General features: G+C 56.3%; 2 protein-coding genes across 6 annotated transcripts in view; one reads left to right on the top strand and one right to left on the bottom strand.

Annotated features, from left to right (window-relative positions):
- Positions 1 to 9,182, top strand: part of TTC21A (tetratricopeptide repeat domain 21A) — a 39,980-nt gene extending 30,798 nt beyond the window's left edge. For 2 of the 5 annotated variants that reach the window (XM_040246197.1, XM_040246200.1), the window contains exons 24-29: positions 285 to 446; positions 576 to 768; positions 858 to 1,082; positions 1,560 to 1,680; positions 1,850 to 1,917; positions 2,013 to 2,209. In XM_040246197.1, coding sequence (XP_040102131.1) covers positions 285 to 446; positions 576 to 768; positions 858 to 1,082; positions 1,560 to 1,680; positions 1,850 to 1,917; positions 2,013 to 2,090 — 847 coding nt within the window. In that variant the 3' untranslated portion in view covers positions 2,091 to 2,209. Of the gene's footprint in view, positions 1 to 284; positions 447 to 575; positions 769 to 857; positions 1,083 to 1,559; positions 1,681 to 1,849; positions 1,918 to 2,012; positions 2,210 to 2,880; positions 3,223 to 9,145 lie in introns of those variants that run through there. The other 3 variants (XR_005722024.1, XM_040246198.1, XM_040246199.1) reach the window with 3 other exon arrangements.
- Positions 5,220 to 17,702, bottom strand: CSRNP1 (cysteine and serine rich nuclear protein 1). The gene is made up of 5 exons (XM_040246201.1): positions 17,528 to 17,702; positions 10,978 to 11,225; positions 8,274 to 8,533; positions 7,477 to 7,791; positions 5,220 to 7,381 (listed from the first exon to the last, which is right to left on the bottom strand). The coding sequence occupies exons 2-5, from the start codon at positions 11,186 to 11,188 to the stop codon at positions 6,401 to 6,403; spliced, it is 1,767 nt and encodes a 588-aa protein (XP_040102135.1). The 5' UTR covers positions 11,189 to 11,225; positions 17,528 to 17,702; the 3' UTR covers positions 5,220 to 6,400.
- Between the last annotated feature and the right edge of the window lie 125 nt (positions 17,703 to 17,827).

Here is a 17,827-nt window from a genome sequence, read left to right as displayed (position 1 = left end):
TGCCATTTCCTTCTCCGGGGATCTTCCTGACCCAGGGATCGAACCCAGGTCTCCTGCATTGCAGGCAGATTTTCTACCATCTGAACCACTAGAATGTAGGAGGCTCTCCCCAGCAGACGTGTTGGGCTTTGCCAGGGACGCTGAAGCTCAGCTTCCACATCGGGAAATGGGGAGACCAGAGATCCTGCTTTGTGCACATTGTCGGAGTGACCCCTGAGTGTTCCTGTTCTCCCCAGGCCTCAGGGACTTTATCTGATTCTTGGGGTTACTCTTCTCCGCTACAGGCACATAGGACAGCCCAACGAAGCCCTGAAGTTCTTAAACAAAGCGCGCAAGGACCGCGCTTGGGGCCAGAGCGCCACCTATCACATGGTACAGATTTGTCTGAACCCAGACAACGAGATCGTGGGCGGAGAGGCTTTCCAGAGCCTGGTGACCGAGAGCAAGTGAGGGCCCAGATGGCTGGGGGTAGGGAGGGAAGGCAGGGAGAGCCCTCAGCCTCTGGATTGAGGTCTGGTGAGGGCCTCGTGGGCAGGCCAGGCCAGCACCCTCGTGCTCAGCCTCAACGCCCACAGCTTCACCAGCAGGAAGGAGCTGGAGCAACATGGCGTGCGCACCGCAGAGAAGCTGCTGCGGGAGTTCTACCCACACTCGGCCGGGGGCCATACCCAGCTGCGGCTTCTGCAGAGCCTGTGCCTGCTGGCGACCAGGGAGAAGGCCAACGTGGAGGTGGCACTGAGCACCTTCGTTGAGATGGCCCAGGCTGAGGTGCACTGGCTCCTGGGATGGGCGGGGGGGCGGGCGGCATGTTGAGGCAGAGGGCCGGGCGCCAAGATGCCTGCTTCCCGCCTGCACAGAAGGACAGCGTCCCCGCCCTGCTGGCCATGGCGCAGGCCTGCTCCCTGCTGAAGCAGATCCCCAAGGCACGCACGCAGCTGAAGCGCCTGGCCAAGGCCCCGTGGGCACTGGCTGAGGCCGATGACCTGGAGAGGAGCTGGCTCCTGCTGGCCGATATCTACTGCCAGGGCGGCAAGTTTGACCTGGCCTCGGAGCTGCTGCAGCGCTGCGTGAAATACAACAAGGCGAGGGGTGCATCGCCGTTGGGGCTGTTGCGGGGGTGGTGTGTGTGTGAGAGGCACTGGGGCTTTGTGGGCAGAGATGCAGGGATAGCAATGAGATGAGAAGAGGCAGGACAGGAGGGGTCCCGTGGACCACAGAGCAGGACGGGAAAGCAAGGCAAGAGGAAGCGAACAGGGTCAAGCTGCCTGCAACAGGGACGCAGAACGGGGAGGAGAGGTGAGAAGGGTTCAGGAAATGGAAGGGTGGCATGCAAGGAGGGTTTGGTTGGGTCAGCAGGGGCCTTAGCAGGTCAGAGCAGGAGGGCTGTGAAGGCAGGGGTCATTCTAGTGTAGGAATAGCTGAGAAGAGGGCACCCAGTCCACCCTCTTGCCAGGGCAGGAGGTACTGCCAGAGTCCCTGAGTGGTTTGGGTTACTTCACCCACTGCCCAGCCCTTGCCCCCACCGGGTCCCACGCTGCTCTGACCGGCTTTCCCTGCAGTCTTGCTGTAAGGCCTACGAGTACATGGGCTTCATCATGGAGAGGGAGCAGTCATACAAGGACGCAGCCACCAACTACGAGCTGGCCTGGAAGTACAGCCATTACACCAACCCTGCCATCGGTACAGCAGTCGGGCAGGCACGCGTGCATGGAGGAGGGACCAGGGCCGGGGGACCACCCTCCTGACCCCACAGCACAGGGCCTGTGATCTGTTTGTGGTGGGGAACCAGAGGGGTTCTTGGGTTATCAGAGTGCCACCCACTGTCTTTATCCTCCCTACACCTGGACAGGCTTCAGGCTCGCTTTCAACTACTTGAAAGACAAGAGATTCGTGGAAGCCGTCGAAGTCTGCCGTGCTGTGAGCCCCTGCCAGTGGTGGGATGGGCCGGGGGGCTTGGTGCAGTGGCAGGGAGCCCTGTGTGGTATCTCATACCCTTTCTTTCTCTGTCCCAGGTCCTCAGGGAACACCCCAACTACCCTAAAATCAGAGAAGAAATTTTGGAAAAGGCCCAAGTATCTCTGAGGCCCTAGCTGTGGTCAGTGGGAACCAGGGAGGGTGGAAACTCTCAACCTACAGAAGTTTCATGGAGGAGGGTGGGGAAGTGGGTCAATGGAGGAGAGAGTCAGAAAATAACATACTCTTCCCCATTTCTGTGTGTATGTGTGGTTGATTTGAATCAAGCCTAATCTGGTCTAAAGGACATCCCAAAGCTTTAGGTTTTTAAGGTGCAAGGAGCAATTTGACTCTGAAGAAGAAAGCTGTCAACCAGCTTAGCTTCCTCTGGGTTCACTGGGCAACTTCTAATGGACCCCACTTTTATCCCAGACCTTCAGGGCCCAAAAGGGAACAAAGAGGTGGTTCAAAAAATACCCTACAGCTCCTTTAATATTTTTCGGTCAGCCCATACCAGCCTCCCCTCTCCTCTGTGGTCCCCAGAGTCCTGAATTACAGAAGCAAGTGCTCCTCCCTACCAAGCCGCCCACTGGCAGGGGGGCCACACAGGCCCCCTCTGTCCATACATTCTGCCTCCTCCTCAAGGCTTCAGCAGGCCTCTGCTGGTCCTTACCAATTTGGGAGTTTGGGACAGACCTCATCACTCTTGCTTCGGGCAGGAAAAATACATCCCAAGAAAAACTAGCTCTGCGCTTCAGCTTCAGTAAAAGACAGTGGCCAACTAATTCATCTTCCAGGAACCCTTTAACACCCAAGGGGACAAAAGCAGGGGTCTCTTTGTAGATGAATAATGTTAACTGTAGCTGGCAAGAGGGTGACAGAGGTCACCTTTGCTATGCTCCCAGTACCTCTCTTCCTGTTTTTCAGGATGGCAGTAATGGGCCAGGCTCACCGCAGGGGAAGGAGCTCTGAACTAGGAGTCAGGAGGCCTAGAATCTCCCCGTGTGACCTTCCCCTCTGGGTATGTGTCCCCATCTGTGGCAGGAAATTAGACTAGATCTCTGTGTTCTCAAATTACGTTACAAATCCCTGCCAATGATATACAGCAAACATCTGAAAGTTTCATAACTATGTGTTTAAATATCATCCTTATATAATAGAGAAAAATAGCACACAAACTCATGAATTTGTAAGTGCTGTTACATAGAATACTTCTCACTTTTAAGCATATTGATATAATCGATAAAAAGTAAAATATTTCATGGGCTTCCCTGGTGGCTCAGTGGTAAAGAATCCACCTGCCAATGCAGGAGACACAGGTTCAATCCCTGGGTCGGGAAGATCTCCTGGAGGAGGAAGTGGCAACCCACTCCAGTATTCTTGCCTGGGAAATCCCATGGACAGAGGAGCCTGATAGGATACAGTGCTTAGGGTTGCAAAGAGTCAGACCTGACTGAGTGACGAAACAACAACAAAATATACTTAGTATGAGGAGAACATAGAGAGGGCATAGTTTTTAAGCTGTCCAGTGACTAAGGCTTGGGAACAGTGAACAGATTAGGGCCTTCTAGAATAGCCTAAGTCATCCCTCATGACTGCGAGCCTTGTTTCTATAACATACTGATGATCACGTGCATGGCCTTTTGGTATGAGTCAATGGTCTGGAACACCTTCCCCAGGTTACCACCATCATTCCTATGGGAAGCCAGGTGCCTTTATTATGATCTGTTTTACAAGCTAGATTCTAGGGGTGGATTATGTTGAGAGGTACCCCTGTGGCCCTAGCTGGGGAATGGGTGGCTTAGTCCAACCATGGGCTGTGGCCATGGATAGGAACCTGCAGAGGCTTCCAACCAGAGTATTGGAGCTGTGGGGAGCTGCCACCCAGACCCCCAGGCTGGTCCAAGCACAGCCTCAGCACCGTTGGAGAGACCCAGATTTTGGATCATGCACACTGGAGCAATCACAAGCGTGTCAGGCTTCCAGGGTACACAAGGCAACTTAATGAACTAGGGTACTCCACCCTGCGATGCCTAAGACCTGGCTGTCCCTCCCTAAGCTGGTGCTGGGGACAGGCGGCCCCACTGCAGGCCAGACTCCAAACCATGAGTTCTCTAATGGCCACCCCACTGACGATAGGACTCCATGACCATGTCCACACGTCCTGAGGCAAGAGATGCATACCTAGAGGGTCACACAACTGGCAGAAGAGGAGGATAAAACCTACAGAAAGAGAGGCAGACACTTGAAAACAGAATCGGAAGTCACAAATATGCACCAGAGACCTGCACGTTCCAGGCGCTCCTGTGAGCGCCGGTTTATGCATGAACTGAACAAGCTTGTGAGGTGAGTAACGTTACTATTTAGACAGTTTGGGAGACATCCAGGCACACAGACAGGAAGTAATTTGCATAAGTCACCTCACTAGTTAGTATAACAGCAGGGTTTCAAACCCTGGCACTTGGGGTCCATAGTCTTAACCTGTAAGCCATAGAGAGGAAATAAGGGGAGCCCAGCACAGGCCATAGGCAGAGGATAAGAGCAAGAAAAAGGAAACCCAAGTCAGATCTCTTTGGTGCCCCCTCCTAGCACTTACATGTTGTTGTTCAGTCGCTAGGTCCGACTCTTTGTGGCCCCATGGACTGCAGCACGCCAGGCTCCTCTGTCCAGCACTTGTATAAATCATCATTATTCCTAGAGCTGAGGTCAGCCTTGCTCCTCCAGCCCCCAGACTGGGGCTCCTTGGGGCAGGGTGCAGCCTGCTCGTCTGGCCTTTGGCCCGGGCTTCCAGGGACAGGTCAGACAGGTCTGGCTGGTGCAGATGGGTGTTTTGCAGCTTCCGGTGCTCAAGTCCCTGGGGACCTCTGCCACTCAGTCCCACACAGGGCCTGCGCCAGCCACATCCCACTACCCGCCCTCACCTAGAGCGGATGACTTCACCCTCAGGGCCTGGCCACAGCCTGGTGTGGGCGAGTGTCTGTCCCAAGCAGACAGCCCGGTCCCCAAAGACTGCTCTGCTGGTGCTCCCCACCACCACCCAGGGGACCCCTCCAACGGTTTCATCTGCCTGGCCAGCCTCTTCTAGCTGGCTTTCCGTCTCTGAGTTGACTGGCTGGCCTGGAAAGAGGGCCTGTGTGTCCCCCATGTCTATCCCCGATGCAGCCTCCGTGTGCATACTGACGGGCAGGGCCTATCTGCCCTTCCCTCTCCCACCTCACCGCCTCCTGTGTACTGTACTCCCAGCTCCACAAATGCAGACCACGCTGTTAAAAATAGAGCCTCTTTATTGGTACCTATAAGCTCAGGTACAAGGTGTTCCCACAAGCTCGCAGGCTGGCAAGGCCTCCTGGGCAGGAGGGCAGGCCCAGAGCCTGGGCTTCTTGGCACAGACACAGAAGAAAAATGAATAAATTATAGTTCTAATACTCGGGGACAATACAGAAATTATGATGCAAAATCCAACATCAGCAAACAAAGGGCATGAAAGCCATAAGGAGCCCCCCTTGCCCCTGGCCAACTGGCCATAGGGTGCGGGCAGGTGGACTAGGCTGGGGTGCAGTGCCCGGAAAGTCCTGAGTGGTCCAGGGCCTACTGTGGGCCCGGAGGCAGCCCCTTACCCTCTCTAGGCCTCCTGCTTCCCCCTCCTACATTTACGGCCTTGGAATAAAAGCTGCAGCCTTTGCGGGGGGAGGGGGAGAGACGGGCAGAGGACAGGAAGGAGGGGGGCATGTGTGGAGCAGAACAGGGTTTTGATCACAGTTGATCAGCCCAGCCCAGCCCAGCCCCTGCCCCTGCTTGCTTAGCCATCCACAGCAGGGCTGCTGCACGTTAGACAGAGGGCGCAAACCCATGCCTGGTCTACACCGAAGCCCCAGCAAGGGCACGGTTGCAGGACTATCAGGCAAAGGGACTTTGTGGGTGGTGGGGAAGGTCCTGTGCCCCACCCCCGACCCCAGCACTGCTCGCCAACCACCTAGTCTCCAAATAAATTATAGGAAATAAATTATAGTCTTCACAGTCCAGAGGATCCAATCACCCATGAGTCTAGGGCTCAGGGTGGCAGAAGAAACCATAAGAGGTGGCTGATTTCAGCCTAGTGTGGCTGTCTTCAGGCTTAGGAACATCATACAAGATGGAAAAGGAGTCTGCAAAGCTCCAGGGAAGCCACATTTCTTCCCACTCCTGGCATGCGCCATGGATGTGGAAGAGAAGGTGTGGGCGTAGGGGGACCAGGCAACTGAAAGGGGAAGTGCGCCCCCCACCCCCACTTCAGCGTAGAAAATTACAAAAATAAATAAATCAATCCAGAGTGTTGCATGAAAATTAGTAGGAGTGCCCACAGGGGAGCCAGCCAACGGGGGACCATTACATACAGACCTTGGGGAGCCCCCAAATTACAACAAAGCAGCAACAGGGTTCTTGGGGCCGGGAAAAGGCACCCTAACCCTCACACAGGCACAGGTTCTACCAGCGACGCTGGGGTGGTGTCCTCAAACAACTGGCCGTCCACAAAGGGAGCCAGGGCCTCGGCAGCGGGCTCAGTCAAGCCCATGATGGACTCCAGGAAGCAAGTGCTGGCGTCCGCAGGGGGAGAGAAGGCAGGCAAGGTGAAGTGTGGCACCTCGAGGTGGTCCAGGCTGTCAGACACCTTCCGGGAGGTGTAGTGGGGCCCCAGACTATAGTCTGGCAGGGCCTGGAGCAGCTCGAAGGAGTCGCAAGAGGACAAGCTGAGGTCCACTGAGCTGCTCTGGCCAGCGTCCGTGCTGGCTGGCACCAAGGGGCCAGGGAGGCTGCCCTCGCCCAAGCCTTCAAGGCCACTATTGAGGAAGCAGCTGGCATCCAGGTTGGCGTTTTCATCCAGGATGCCCGACGTGAGGCTAGAACTGGAATAGCTGTGGGTCCAGCTGGCCAGGCCAGTGAGGTCACCAGTACCAAAGATATCAGCTGGGTGGAAGCAGCTGAGATTGTCCAGGCCGCCCACACCCCCATCCTCCTCCTCTTCCTCGCGTCCACCTAGTTCAGAGTCACTGAAGCTCAGGATACGAGCCAGGCCATCATCATCCACGCCAGGCTGGAAGCCAGGGCTGGGCAGGGCCAGGTGGGCAGGGCCATCCGGGGCTTCACTGGTGCCTGAGGCTGTGGACGAATCGGTCATGTCGCTGCTGCAGCTGTTGTCTCCCAGTTCGCTGCTCACAGGGGGCTTGGCTAGGGGGAACGCAGAGGCCAGGACCTGCTCGCCGGGGCTGGGAGCGCCACCCTGGGCCGGGGCCTCCAGCTCCCCGAGGCTCTCAGCCCCCTGCTCCAGCTGCAGGCGGGTGAGTGTGTGAATGAAATGGGTCTGAACTCGAGCCTGATTAAATTCCACACGGCCCTTCGGATTCTCACAGCCCTCCCTGCAGCAACCACAGGGGAACGCTGTGTGATCCATCTGTAAAGAAAACAGAGGTGCCAGTGAGGATCCGGTGGAGCGCGGAGAAGTCCCTGACCCAGGCTTGCCTTCCCAGCCCTGCCGAGCCCCAGTACCTGGCACTTGATGCCCGCCAGGCTGCAGCTGCAGGTCTCAGGATCACAGACCCTGTCGCAGCGACAGCCGCAGTCCTCCCGGGACTGGCGCAGGGCCTGCAGCTCTCGCTTCTCCTGGCGATCGATCCTCCGCACACCTGAGGCCCGCAGCAGAGCCCGGCGCTTCCGGGCCGGGAAGGGCTGAAGGAAGGTCATTTCCTCCAACCGGCCGCCTGCCACAGCCAGTGCCAAGTCCTCCTCCACAGAGGCGTCATCGATGGCGTCCACAGTGAGCGGCAGGCTGGCCTCTGTCTTGGGCACCCCAGTCTCCGAAAGCTGTGTCCAGGGGAATGAGGAGGGACGTGAGAGGCTGACATGACCCCACAGCTTCGGTCACTTAATAAATGCCCCCGAGTATTCTGGGCTGGGCATTGTGGATGCCGTAGTGAATGGGACAGCCAAGAACACGCCCTCAGGGCATTCAGAAAGAGGTCTCCTATTTGCCTCATTCCCCACTTCATGGACAAACCCCTTCCCCGAGACAGACAGATACACTGATGCCACGGTGTCCCATCTACTCCACCTCCCCAGTAAGGTCAGGCAGATTGAGGCACCACGCCCCCTGGCCCTGCAATAGGAGCCCTTCTATACCCATGTGCCTACAGAAAATACGGCAGCAGACTCTCATCAAACCAGTCAGCCCCATGGGCCTCCCAAATACAGAAGTAGTAAGATGGCAACCACTATCACCCTTATCCCCCCAAGGCTAGGACTTTAGAGCAGCCCGAGGGTGAGGGCCATGGAGAGAGTCTCCCCACCTTCCATCTCAGCGCCTCCAGCTTCTCCTCCTTCAAGCGTAGGCGCAGCTTCTCTTGCCGTGCCCGGGCTTGCTCCTGGGTAAACTCGGCCAGGGAGAAGCGGCGGCAGGCACTGTGGCGGGAGGCCATACCCAGGGTGCAGCCGCCACGGCTGGGCACGCTGGTGAAGCCCTGGCACCGCGGGAAGTAGAAGACGGTGATGCCATCGAAGGCCACTCGGCCTCGGCGCTTCCGGGGAGCCCGCTTCAGAATGGACAGGGCTGGAAGACAGGCAGGGGAGGGGCAGGCGTTAGTTCTCCGTGAAGCAGGGCCTAACCCCCGGGAAGTGGTGCTGAACTATCTCTGCTCACAACCCTCCCACCCCACCCGGAAGAGAAATGGGTCTGAGTTCAGGAGCCAGCCTGGCTAACACTGGTGCTGTAAGAGTCCAACGTCACCCTGTGTCGACACCGGCTCATTATTTACTAGTCCAAATGAGAGCATGTGTCGAGATTAAACGTCTTTCCCATCTTTAGAAGCCATTTACAGGTCCCCTTCGTTGTCTTCTAAAATTCTTTTTTTGGGGGGTGTGGGGGTTGCTGTGCTGCAAGGCATGCAGGATCTTAGTCCCAGACCAGGGATCCAACGTGTGCCCTTGCAGTGGAAGCTCAGAGTTTTTACCACTAGACCACCACGGAAGTCCCTGTATAGTTCGTAAAGTATTGATTTGTAGGAGCTTTATATATATATTAGACATTAATCACCAGTCTAACCTATGTGTACAAATATTTTAGTTATTTTTACTTGTGGGGTTTTACAAAATAATTTCTAAAGTTTATGAAATCAAAAGTATATTGAGCTTTTCCCTTATCACTTCTGCATTTTGCAACAAGCTCAGAAAGGTCTGCTGCTGCTGCTGCTAAGTCGCTTCAGTCGTGTCCGACTCTGTGCGACCCCATAGATGGCAGCCCACCAGGCTCCCCCGTCCCTGGGATTCTCCAGGCAAGAACATTGGAGTGGGTTGCCATTTCCTTCTCCAACGCATGAAAGTGAAAGTGAAGTCGCTTAGTTGTGTCCGACTCTTCGTGACCCCACAAACTGCAGCCCACCAGGCTCCTCCCCCCATGGGATTTTCCAGGCAAGAGTACTGGAGTGGGGTGCCATTGCCTTCTCCGCAGAAAGGTCTACTATCCTTTATAAGTTATTAACTATGTCAACTAGTAAGCTATGTATGGACATATTCAATACATATATTTGTATACTACTGATTTTATTAGTTTGAACCGTAAGAAGTTACCATAAAATAATCAAACCTTGGCAATGCTGTATATTTAGACTTAATATATTAATTTTGTACCCAGCTACCTGAGGGAATTCCCTAATAGGTTTTCTATATACCTGTTCTTGAATTTATCATGTAGTCGACCACCTGCAAATCATGGCAATTTTGCCTGTTCTAATCAAGTGCATTTAATTATCTTTTTCTTTGCTAACTGAATTGGCTAGCACTTCCTGAATGATGTTAACAAACAGTGGTGACAGACAGTGCCCCCAGCTGGCTCTTGACTTAGTGGGACTGTTTCCAGTGTTTCCTCAGCAATCCTAATACCAGGTTTTGGGTTGAAACATGTATTTTTTATCATTTAGGGTAGAATTTACTTATTCTTATCATCCTAAGGGTTTTATCTAGAAGGAATATTGTTGTAGTTGTTGTTCAGTCACTAAGCTGTGTCCAGCTCTTTGCAACTCCATGGACTGCAATATGCCAAGCTTCCCTGTCCTTCTCTATCTCCTGGAGTTTGCTCAAATTCATGTCCACTGACTCAGTGATGCTATCTAACCATCTCATCTTCTGCTATCCTCTTCTCCTTTTGCCAGAAGGAATATTACATGTTATCAAACAGCAGCTCTCATATTTTTCCTCCTCTGACATAGTCATTTGGTAAATTTATATGAATAGATTTTACAGTATTAAACCATCCTTGTATTTCTACAGTAAACTCACAGTACTTTAGTCAGTTAATGTACTATTAGATTGTATCTGCTAAAAATTATACTTTTTCATGTGTAATGTACAGCTCTGCATATAGTCCATAAATAGACAGATCTGTGGTATTAAGACATCATGGTGGTGATCATCAGAGAAAAAATGTCTGCATGTGCTCCTTGGTGTTGAGGGGGTGCAATAATGAAAAATAAGGTGGAGAAACACTCTAGGGCCTCTTTGTCAGTTTGAAATCAGAATCATGTAAACTTAAAAAACTAACTGGGGGAAAAAAACCTTCTCACTGTATTCAAGCAAAGCCAAACAGCATTTTGCCAGGTAAGGGACCGGCCTGACAGGCCCTGCAGCACAGAAGCATGGGGTGTGGGACTTGGGCAGGGCAGCTGGTAGAGGACAGGGAGCCAGCTGGGAGAAACGAAACTGGAACTGAGGGGCAGAGCTGGGCGGGAAGGCCCCGGGGCCACCAAGGAGCCCTGCCCTGAACGTGATGACTCCAAGCTGGAGAGTCCCAAGGTCAAAGGTGAATGTCGCTGGAGCCGGCATTCCCGAGTGACCTCTGTAGGACAGGAAGTGGACGAGCTGGGGAGCCAAGCAGGGAAGCTGAAGCCGGGGGGGGGGCACAACCTCCAGAGGCCGGGACAACTTCATCAGGGGCCCCCCCATTTCATCTTGAGGAAGGAGAGAGGGGTGCGATGGGGTTCCCAGGGCAGAGAGACTCACGAGTGAAGCTTCGGAGGCCACAGAAGTCACGGTCAGGCAAGGGCAGCTGATCCCAAGGGTTCTCCTCATCCAAGTCCCAGGCCGGGGAGACTGAGGAGCTGGGGGAGCAGGAGGGGGAGCGGTGGCCCGAGGAGGACAAGGAGGAGGACGAGCAGAGCGAGGACGAGTCCTCATCCAGCTGGTCAAACTTCCGCTTCAGCAGCCCGGCCATGGTGGCGAGGGTGCTCTGGGGCCCTGGCACAGCCGGCCTGGAATGAGAACGGGAGAGCTCTAGGTGGCGGGCCTGAGGGCAGGAGGTGGGCAACCCAGGCCCGGTCATTGCCTCTCCCACCACCCCCCAAGGATGCCCAGGACTCCAGGGGCTGCCTTGCACTGGATGGAGGTTCAAACCCTCACCCTGGCGCTTGCAGACTTGCACCACCACCGTTTTCCCCTTCACTACCTACTGTAACCCACCTACACACACGCACACACCAGACCAACAGATGGGCCGACAGACCTCAGCCTGGCCTCGCTCATTCCCCTGCAGGAATCCCGGGGGCTGACTCACTGGCTGGGTGATTCACACGGCTGCATCTGTGTGCCTTTGTGTGTGTGAGGCCGGGTGCATGCCGACAGCCTGCAGGGCCCTCGTACAGTGGCTGCTTCCTCCTCCTCCCTCCTAGCACACCCACAGACACGCCGCCCTGCACACACTGGTGACAGGCCCTTGCTCAGGGCCAGGCTGACCAGGGCACTCCAGGGAACAGGCTGGCTTGGACACCACCCCTGATTTCCAACACACAACTTTCCCATGATGGAGCTGCTCAGACTTTCCCTTAGAAACCCCCGCCCACAGGAGAAGTCCCCTGCCTCCAGGCCTGACTGTGGGACCAGAGCCACCTGGGCTTCATGGCTCTTTAATATCTCCTGTTTGATCGTCAAAATTCACCTTCATCTTGCCTTCCGCTCCAATTTCTAACCCTGTTTGAATTAACTTTCAAGGGAAAGTATGCTCTCCCCTTAAAAAACAAAAACCCTCTTGGAGTGCCAACTGACCAGCCACGCTGAGGTTCCATGTTCCTCCTCTCTGCAGTCGGGTGACCTGGAGCACCCCAGGACACACCGTTTGCTGTCCCCCTTTAAGGGTCTCAGCCCTCCTCAGTAGAACAACCAGAGGTTCTCACAGCCTGGCTGGCCTCACCCGAGGGAAGGGGACTTGGGGTTCCTCCTCCTAACAGCCTCTTCCACTGTTTGAGAATCCCCAAAGGACTCGGTCCTTAGGGCTGAGCCCAGCTACCCCGAGCACACAGGGCTGGGCCCCAGGAGGCCACCAGGAGGAAGGGGAAACGGCGCGGAGGCCCCCGTGCTGGGAGCCCCTCCCCCACTGTAGCACAGGAAGCAAGAGCGAACAGGAAAAGCCAACCAGAAGGCTGGCAATCTCCCCTGCTCAGGTGTCCTTTCGAAACACCCCTTGGCCTAGCCTCCCACGAAGTCCCTGGATCCCAGACTTAGGCGGTGTGCTGTCAAACCAACTTACTGGGTAAAATTCATCCCAGGGACAGCCTCTCCTCATAGGCACCAGAGCAGCAAGAGAAGCTCCGCGACTTGCCAACCCTGCAACAATGCTGAGCCCAGGGGAAGAGGACGCACAGGTGTTTCCGGGGGCTTCTCAGCAGATAGTTTCTCAGGCCTGGCACCCCCCCACCTCTCCCAGGGTCAAACCACAAACAAAAACCACCCAGCTCTCAGCTGACCTGAAGACTCTCCCAGGAGATGGGGGAACTCATGGCCCAGAGGTAGATGCATGCACACACACGTGCACACACACACACACACACTAGTGCACGTGCAGAGCCCAGAGGCACCCAGACACAGAAACACACACGACAAACCACACCCAAGGATCTTGTCCTTATCACAATCCCACTGTGAGATCCCATCTCTTCCCCAACTCCAGATGCTGCCTAAAGGGTGCTGAATGTCTTCCTAGTCACACACCTAAGCCAAAGACTCCCTCAAACCAAATGCTCACTTGGTCTCTGCCTGGCCACCCCTTAGAAACGTAAAATTCTGCAGGCCCCATATCGAACCCCTTGTCTCTGTTCCCCACCTCCCCATGCCATCTGTTCCTCTTCCTGTGTTCCCTATCTTAGTAACAGCACTGCCACCCACCCAGTTACTCAAGCCAGAAACCTGCAGTCATCCTCAACTCCTTCCTGTCGTCCTCCATCCACATCCCGTCACCCAGTCCTGCAAGTACACATTAGCTCATCCGATCCACACAAGGCCAGGCACCGACACAGCAGCTATCACAGAGGCTGCCCAGCAGAGTGTGAAGAGAACCTCGGCTCCAGAACCATACTGCTCATATTTGAACCCTGGCGTGGCTATCAGTTGGCTGGGTGATGTTGGGCAAGTTCCTTAACTTCTCTGGGTTTTCAATTGGTCTTACAACCGAATAGGGTTGGGATGTTTACGTGAATCAGTCCATGTCAGGTTCTTAGAAGAGTGGTAAATGCTTGCTGAATGTGTCATTCTACACCGGGGGCGGGGGCGGGGCGCGGGCACGAGCTCCTGGATACACATGACAGAGATGGTTCTCACTGATAGCATGGTGAGTGACAGAAACCAGACACACGATTACATGTGAATGAAGCTGAAGAAAAGGCGAACCCAATCGCTGATGAGACAAGTCAGAATCGTGATTACCCACGGGGTGGAAAAGGGCATCAGCTGGAGACAGTCATGAGGGAATTTTCCCAGGGCCGGGAGGGGGTAGTAGTGTCTGGAAATGTTCTGTGTTGTCTGGGTGGCGGTTCCACAGGTGTCTAAAACATCTCACCGCACACATAAGATTCATCTACTTTGTGCATTTTACACATGTCACCTTCAATTCTGAAAGTCTCTTACCCTTACGTCTCTGTCCCACTGATCCTCCTGCCCTCTCCTTGCAGCCACTCTACCCTGGAGCTAGAATGATCTTATTACACCAAGTGTCTGCCCACCATCTCCATGCAGAGAATCATTCCCTAAGGGGCACCCTCTTAGGATCAAGTCCACAATTCCAAAAGGCTGAAGTATGCCTAGCCCCCAGACTCATCATGCAAGACTCTTCCCACCCCCTTCACTTTATACTCCAGCTGAACTTGCAGTTGCCCCAACAGGCATGACCTTCTCACTCCTGGCCTTTGCCCAAGTTGGAACCCAGCCTCACTCCCCTTAAGAAGTCATCTCCCAGAGGGCCTCCCTGACACCCTTCCTCTTCCCCACTACGTGCCTCTTTGGGCCTCCGTGAGCCATGGGATTCCCCCATCACAGCCCTTATGGCTCCTTCCCGTGACCGCCTCACTGCTCATCTCCCTCGTGCCGGGCTGAAGGCCTCTCTGCTGGTTGGCACTGTGCCTGTGCCTGGAATAGTCTGGCACAGAGAAGGCTCCTGAGGACCATCGGAGGTAGGCAGGCTGGCGCTGCAGTACACACAGAGGGACGATCTAGGCACATGGGGTTTCTGGGGGCCACTGGTCAGTGTGCCCTGCTCCTGCTCGGGTCACAGCTAGTTGGGGCAGGGATGAGGGCGGACATGCCCATCCCCCAGCCTGTGCCTGAGGGTTTAGCAAGAATAGCACCCAGGAGGGGGTAGCTCCGAGGGCAGGAAAAGGAAGCTCCGGCTGCCAGCCAGTGCCAACACAGGCATCTCAGGAGGTTCCCCAATAGTAAACAAGTAGAAGGAGTGTTAGGGAAGCCCGTTCAAGCCAGACACCCTGGCTCTGGCTCAGGGATGTCTATAGAATGGGAGCTGAAGGGGAGAGGGTCGTAAACTCCAGGGACGCAGATGGGGACACAGGGGAGCCATGGCCGTGGCGCACCTCCTAGTGAGGAGCACCTAGCGAAATCTGCAGACCTGGAAATGGGGGCTCATGTCCTCCCTGACCCGGGGTGGCGGCGAGGAGGAGCCTCTGGACCTTGTGCTCGGCCGCCCCACCTGGGAATCCAAAGGCTGAGAGAGGCAGAGGCAGATGAGACCAAAAGACTCAGCCAGAGACAAGGAGAGGCCAAGTCAGAAAAGGAATGAAAGATAGTGGAAGAGTCCAAGAAAAGTGTCAGACAGTGAGTCAGAGGGTGGGGGAGGGGCCCTCCACAGCTACCCAGGAATCAAGATCCCTACCGACCATGGCACTGTTCCCAGGGTGAGCACAGCCCCCTCCGAGGGTCCTGGAGGAAGGAAAAGCAATTCCCAGGAGCTGGCCCAGACAGAAACACCACACCCCCGAGGAGCCCAGGAGACAGGCCCTGAATCAAAGAGAACCAGGCTTCTTCCGGGATCTGCCTGGGCTCTGAGAATCAGGCCCTCCCTGCCGTCACCACTCACAGGAGCTGACAGTCCAGGACGAGGAGGGGGGGTGCCTCCCTCCCTCCTCGCCACAATTATCTACACACTCAGGCCACACTGTGTGACCTGAGGGAAGGCCACCTCACCCTGGATACCAAGCAAACAAAGGCTGTTTAAGGGGCGGGAATCCCCAGGCCTCTGAAAAGTCACACCAACTCCTCTTCGACCTCAGCAGTCCCAATGCCCCAGTCCCATGTCAGAGCTGGTATTGGAAAAGGGGCACCTTCAGCTGCCTCCACCCTCTGTCAGGAATCTGAAGAATGTGTCTTTTAACCTCAGAGCCCCAGGCCTTGGCCAGGCCAGGCCAGCTCTCCCCAATACCTGGGGTCATATGACCCCAGGCCCCCAGGAACTACTTCTTGGGAGAAGAGGAGGACACCTTTGAGCACCACACACCCCCATGGGTATTGGCTAGAACAGCCATGGCAGCCCAGAGGGGGCAAGCAGAAGGCCCTGGTACATCCCCATCCCTCCCAACCCATCCCCCAGGGGGAGAGGACAGTTCCTCAGCCTTGGCCTCCAGGGCCTGGCACTGGGGAGGCGACGCCAAATGTTTGCTGGCTACATGAGGCAACTGCTCCTGCAGAAGGGTAATGGCACCTGGCAAAGACTGCTTCCTCCACCTAAGCAAGGCCCCCTTCACTGCCATTCATTCATTCATTCATTCATTCTTTCAACAAATATTTATTGAGTGCCTATGACATGCCAAGCACTGTGTCACGCACTGGGAATACAGGGAGCAAGACACAGACAACAGTGCCCCTCTGGAAGCTTTGAGTTTACTAGGGAATAGAATAATGAGTTATGAACCCTGTTGAGTGCTGGAATGGAGGGCGGGAAGGGGTACAGCTGGGAGTGAAGACAGGAAAGGGTGGGATGGAGTGAAAGTTCCAGAGAGAGAGGGGGGCACAGGAGCCCTGAGGGACTTGAGGAGCAAGAGGCAGAGAGATGGAGGGGAAGGGGCTGCCTGGGAGGGGACTTTGGGAGCCAGGGCTGACAGAGCAGGCTTTAGCCTAAGGGCACAGGAAGCCACTGAAGGGTTGAAGTAGGGAGTGACAGGAGCAGATCTGCATTTTAAAAAGATGGCTCAGCACGAGACAGGAGGGGGTGGGACAGGAGGGGGTGTGACAGGTTGGACGGAGCTGCCAGAGGTGGGTGAGAGAAGACAAGCCAAAGGCTTAGGAGAAAGGGGAAGGAAACCTGGTGACTTCTGGAGGTGGGGACCAAAAAAGGCAGTGATGTTGAGGATCTGGGGATACGGGATGAGCTCTTCTCGAGAGGGCTGTGAGACATCTGAGTGGAGGTGTCGGGTGGGCAGTGGAGCCAGGGAAGGACCCTCTTGTGTCAGGAGTGTGGGCTGTGTGTGTGACGCGCTGGGGAGCCTGAGTGACTAAGTGTGTGACGGCTGCCACACTTAGTGGTGTAGGCATCTCAACAGTGTCCTGCCAGTGGAAGGGCCCCCGGGGAGGGGAAACTGAGGACCGGGAGGAAGTAGGTGCTGGGGAGGGAGACTTGCGTGGGAGAAGCCTACGTGTGCCCGAGGGTGCCCGCGGCTAGCTGCGCCCATGACTCACAGCGGTGGCCTCTGCGTGTGACGGTGACTGACAAACAGGTGAGCGTACGACACAATCCCTTCTCCTCCCCCTCCCCCCCTGCCGGGGTCCGTGACTCACGGAGCCTCATTCCTCGATCATCCCTCCAACTCCCTCCCTGACGAGCGCCGGCACTAGCCGCAGCCCTGGCACCCGCCCTCGGGGGTTGCCCGAGGAGGAAGGCGACAAATGTCACCTGCTCCGGCCACGCGAGGAACTTCTGAAAAGTTCTCAGGCAACTGGGTCAAAAGGGAACTCACCCGCGGACGCGCGCCCGCCGCCACCCCGCCACCCGCGCGCAACCCCGGCTCTGCCGCCACCCGCCCGGCGTTCGGAGCGCCGGGACCGCCTGGGGTCCCGGCGACGGGGCGGGGGGAGGGCAGCAGAGAACCTGCGATTGTCGTCTCCCGGGCTCCGGGCTCCGGACTCCGGCCGCGGCGCGCCGTCCGGGACCGGGCTGTCCCCGCCCCGGTGCCCTCTCAAAGTGGCGAGGGAGAAATGTCAGAGGCTGGGGGGCAGCGCCCTCCATGCGGGACGCCCCCTCCCCAAAGTCCAGTCCCACCGGCCCGGAGCCCCCGGTGCTGACCTGAGGTCCGGACGCTGGGCAAGGGCACCGCCGCGACCCACGTCCTGGTCGGGAACGCCCCCTGCGCCGCGACCCCGCGCTCGCTCGCTCTCTCGCTAGCTCCCTCGGTGGGCAGCACTCGGCCCAGCTGCCCCTCGCTCTGCGCGTCCGGCAGCGGCGGCGGCGGCGGGAGACTGGCTGAGCCCGGCCCCGCCCGCCGCTCCGCCCTCCTCGTCAGTGGAAAACTCCGGGACTCACGGCGCTGACGCACGCCGGGCCTCCCGCCCGCCGCCCCGCCCCGCCCCCAGAGGCCCCGCCCCT

The sequence above is a fragment of the Oryx dammah genome, unplaced genomic scaffold (genome assembly GCF_014754425.2).
Source record: "Oryx dammah isolate SB20612 unplaced genomic scaffold, SCBI_Odam_1.1 HiC_scaffold_9, whole genome shotgun sequence".
Lineage (NCBI taxonomy): Eukaryota > Metazoa > Chordata > Mammalia > Artiodactyla > Bovidae > Oryx > Oryx dammah.
This window is presented reverse-complemented; position numbering and strand designations above follow the sequence as displayed.